The sequence below is a fragment of the Penaeus vannamei genome, chromosome 32, assembly GCF_042767895.1.
Source record: "Penaeus vannamei isolate JL-2024 chromosome 32, ASM4276789v1, whole genome shotgun sequence".
NCBI classification, from domain to species: domain Eukaryota; kingdom Metazoa; phylum Arthropoda; class Malacostraca; order Decapoda; family Penaeidae; genus Penaeus; species Penaeus vannamei.
In genome coordinates, this window is record NC_091580.1 from 25,479,548 (window position 1) to 25,482,047 (window position 2,500).

The 2,500-nt window shown below is 48.2% G+C and overlaps 1 protein-coding gene across 12 annotated transcripts in view; it reads left to right on the forward strand.

The window, feature by feature from the left end:
- Pka-C1 (Protein kinase, cAMP-dependent, catalytic subunit 1) overlaps positions 1-2,500 on the forward strand; it is an 865,648-nt gene that overhangs the window by 529,849 nt on the left and 333,299 nt on the right. For 2 of the 12 annotated variants that reach the window (XM_070144826.1, XM_070144827.1), the window contains exon 2: positions 16-35. The exons of the other annotated variants lie outside the window; for them this stretch is intronic. In XM_070144826.1, coding sequence (XP_070000927.1) covers positions 23-35 — 13 coding nt within the window. In that variant the 5' untranslated portion in view covers positions 16-22. The remainder of the gene's footprint in view (positions 1-15; positions 36-2,500) is intronic. 12 annotated transcript variants of the gene reach the window in all.

Consider the following 2,500-nt stretch of genomic DNA (forward strand, 5'->3'; position numbering starts at 1 on the left):
TTTGTTTTATTGCAGTTGCTGGATGGAAGCAACAGGTATATATTTGTCCTTTTTTTAGTAATGCTTTTCTCTTTTATGCTTTGTGTGTTCTATTTTATACCATTCTCTTGTCTTTTTCCATTTAGAAAGAATGAGAGAGAGAGAGAGAGAGAGAGAGAGAGAGAGAGAGAGAGAGAGAGAGAGAGAGAGAGAGAGAGAGAGAGAGAGAGAGAGAGAGAAAGAGGGGGGGGGTAGAAAACTAGAGAGAAGATAAGGAGAAAGAGGAAGAGAGACATGGTGATAAAGCAAGAAGGAGAGACGGAGAAAGAGAAAGCGAGAGAAAGTGAGAGAGAGATAGCGAGAGGAGAAGAAGGAGAGCGAAGGAGAATTAGAAAGGGAGGGGGAAGAGGGAAAGAGAAGGATATTGAAATGAGAGAAGGAAGGGGAAGAGAGAAGGATCAAGAGAAAGAGGGAGAGAGGGAAAGAGAAGCGGAAGGGAACTGCGGTCGAGAGAGAGAGAGAGAGAGAGAGAGAGAGAGAGAGAGAGAGAGAGAGAGAGAGAGAGAGAGAGAGAGAGAGAGAGAGAGAGAGAGAGAGAGAGAGAGAGGGAGAGAGAGAGCATCCTCGAATCCTTTGTCTTGGTCCCCTTTCCCTTCCCCTTTTCGCATCGTTTTCATTCTCTATGTTCTTTCCCTTCTCATGCTTTAGATCCTCTCTCTTGCCCTCTCTCTTTCCCTCTCACATTTCCCTTGACTTTTGCTTTATGCTTTTGTCTGAAAATATTTCTGTTTTATCACACTGACTCCCCTCCTTTCTTCTTCTTTTTCTCCTTCTTCTTCTTCTTCTTCTTCTTCTTCTCCTCCTCCTCCTCCTCCTCCTCCTCCTCCTCCTCCTCCTCCTCCTCCTCCTCCTCCTTCTCTCTTTTCTTTCTCTCTTTCTTTCTTTTTCTCCATCCATCTCTCTCTTCATTCTTTTCTTTTTATTTCTCTTCCTTTATCTTTATTTCTTTCTCTCTCTCTCTCTCTCTCTCTCTCTCTCTCTATCTCTCTCTCTCTCTCTCTCTCTCTCTCTCTCTATCTATCTATCTATCTCTATCTTTCTATCCTCTTTCTATCCCTCCCTCTACTCCCTCTCTCTCTCTCTCCCTCCCTCCTTCCCTCACTAACTCCCTCCTTTCTCACTCTTCCTCCTTTTCTTCACTCCTCTCTCCCTCTCACTCTTTCATCTTCCCTCCCTCCTACCTCTCTCCCTCCCCCTCCCCTTCCTCCTTCCTTCCTTCCCTCCCTTCATTACCTCCCTCTTCCACTGCCCCCCACCCACTCTCCCTCCACTTCCCCTCTCTCTTTCTAACCCTCTTTCCCTCTATTTTAATCACGGAGCCTCTGCGCTCACAATCCCTTTTGTCCTCACGGTCTCTTACATGCCTCCCCCTCCTCCCTCCTCCCTCTTCCCCTCTCTCCTCTCAGCTACCCCTCACCCTTTCCACCTTCCTTCTCTCCCCTGTTTACTCTGTAGGTGTCACCTGTCTCTGTCCCTATCTGTATATCTTTATCTTTATCCATATCTTTCTCTTTCCTTTTCTCTCTTTCTTCCATTCTCTCTCTCATTTTCTTTTTTTCTCCCATTCTCTCTCTCTCTCTGTCTGTCTACCTATCTGTTTATCTTTTTATCTATCTATCTATCTATCTATCTACCTATCTATCTCTCCCTCTCCTTTTTCTTCCCTTTTCCTATTTCCCTCTTCCTCTCCTTCTCCCTCACACAGTCCGTCTTCCTCTCCTCCCTCACCCTCTTCCTATCCCTTTCCTCCTCTCTCTCTCCGTATCCTTCTCCCTATCGCTCTCCTTCTCCCTCTTCCTCTCCTTTTCCTTTTCCCTCTCTTTCTCTTAACCCGAGGAACGAAGTAGGGAAGGATCCCTCCCTCGTTCCTCTCCCTCCCATTCTCTCCCTCTCTCCCTCTCTCTCTCTCTCTCTCTCCACCCCTCCCTTATAGCGTCTCCCCCATTTAAAGCTGCAATGTTAAACGTTGCAACGTTGCACTGTTGCTGGCGCTGTGTCGGGTCACCCCCCCTCCTCCCGCCCTCCCCTCCCTTCCTTCCCTCCCTTCGCCTGCAGTACGACTTGTTGAGCGTTCCTCTGTGGTCGTCCCCTCGGTCGTGGTGAGCTGGCGTTGTGGTTTTGCTTGTGCTTGTGAGGGAGGAGCCAGTCGTCGCTCGGAGGGGGTGGTGCTTGGGGAGGATCTGTGTATGGGGGAGTTGGTGGAGGATGGGATGTGTGTGGAGGGGTGTCTGTGCAAGTGCTGTGTTTGCTGGGCTGCGTGTATGTGTGTGCGTGCATGTGTGTGTGTGTGTGTGTGTGTGTGTGTTTGTGTATATGTGTGTATGTGCGTGCGTGCGTGCGTGTTTGCGTGTGTACGTGCATGTGTCTCCGTGTGTGCTGCATGTATCTTGTGTTTCTTGCGTGCTTGTATGTGTACATATTTGACTATAAGCAAAAGCTCCTTATTAATGTTGAAAAGGCG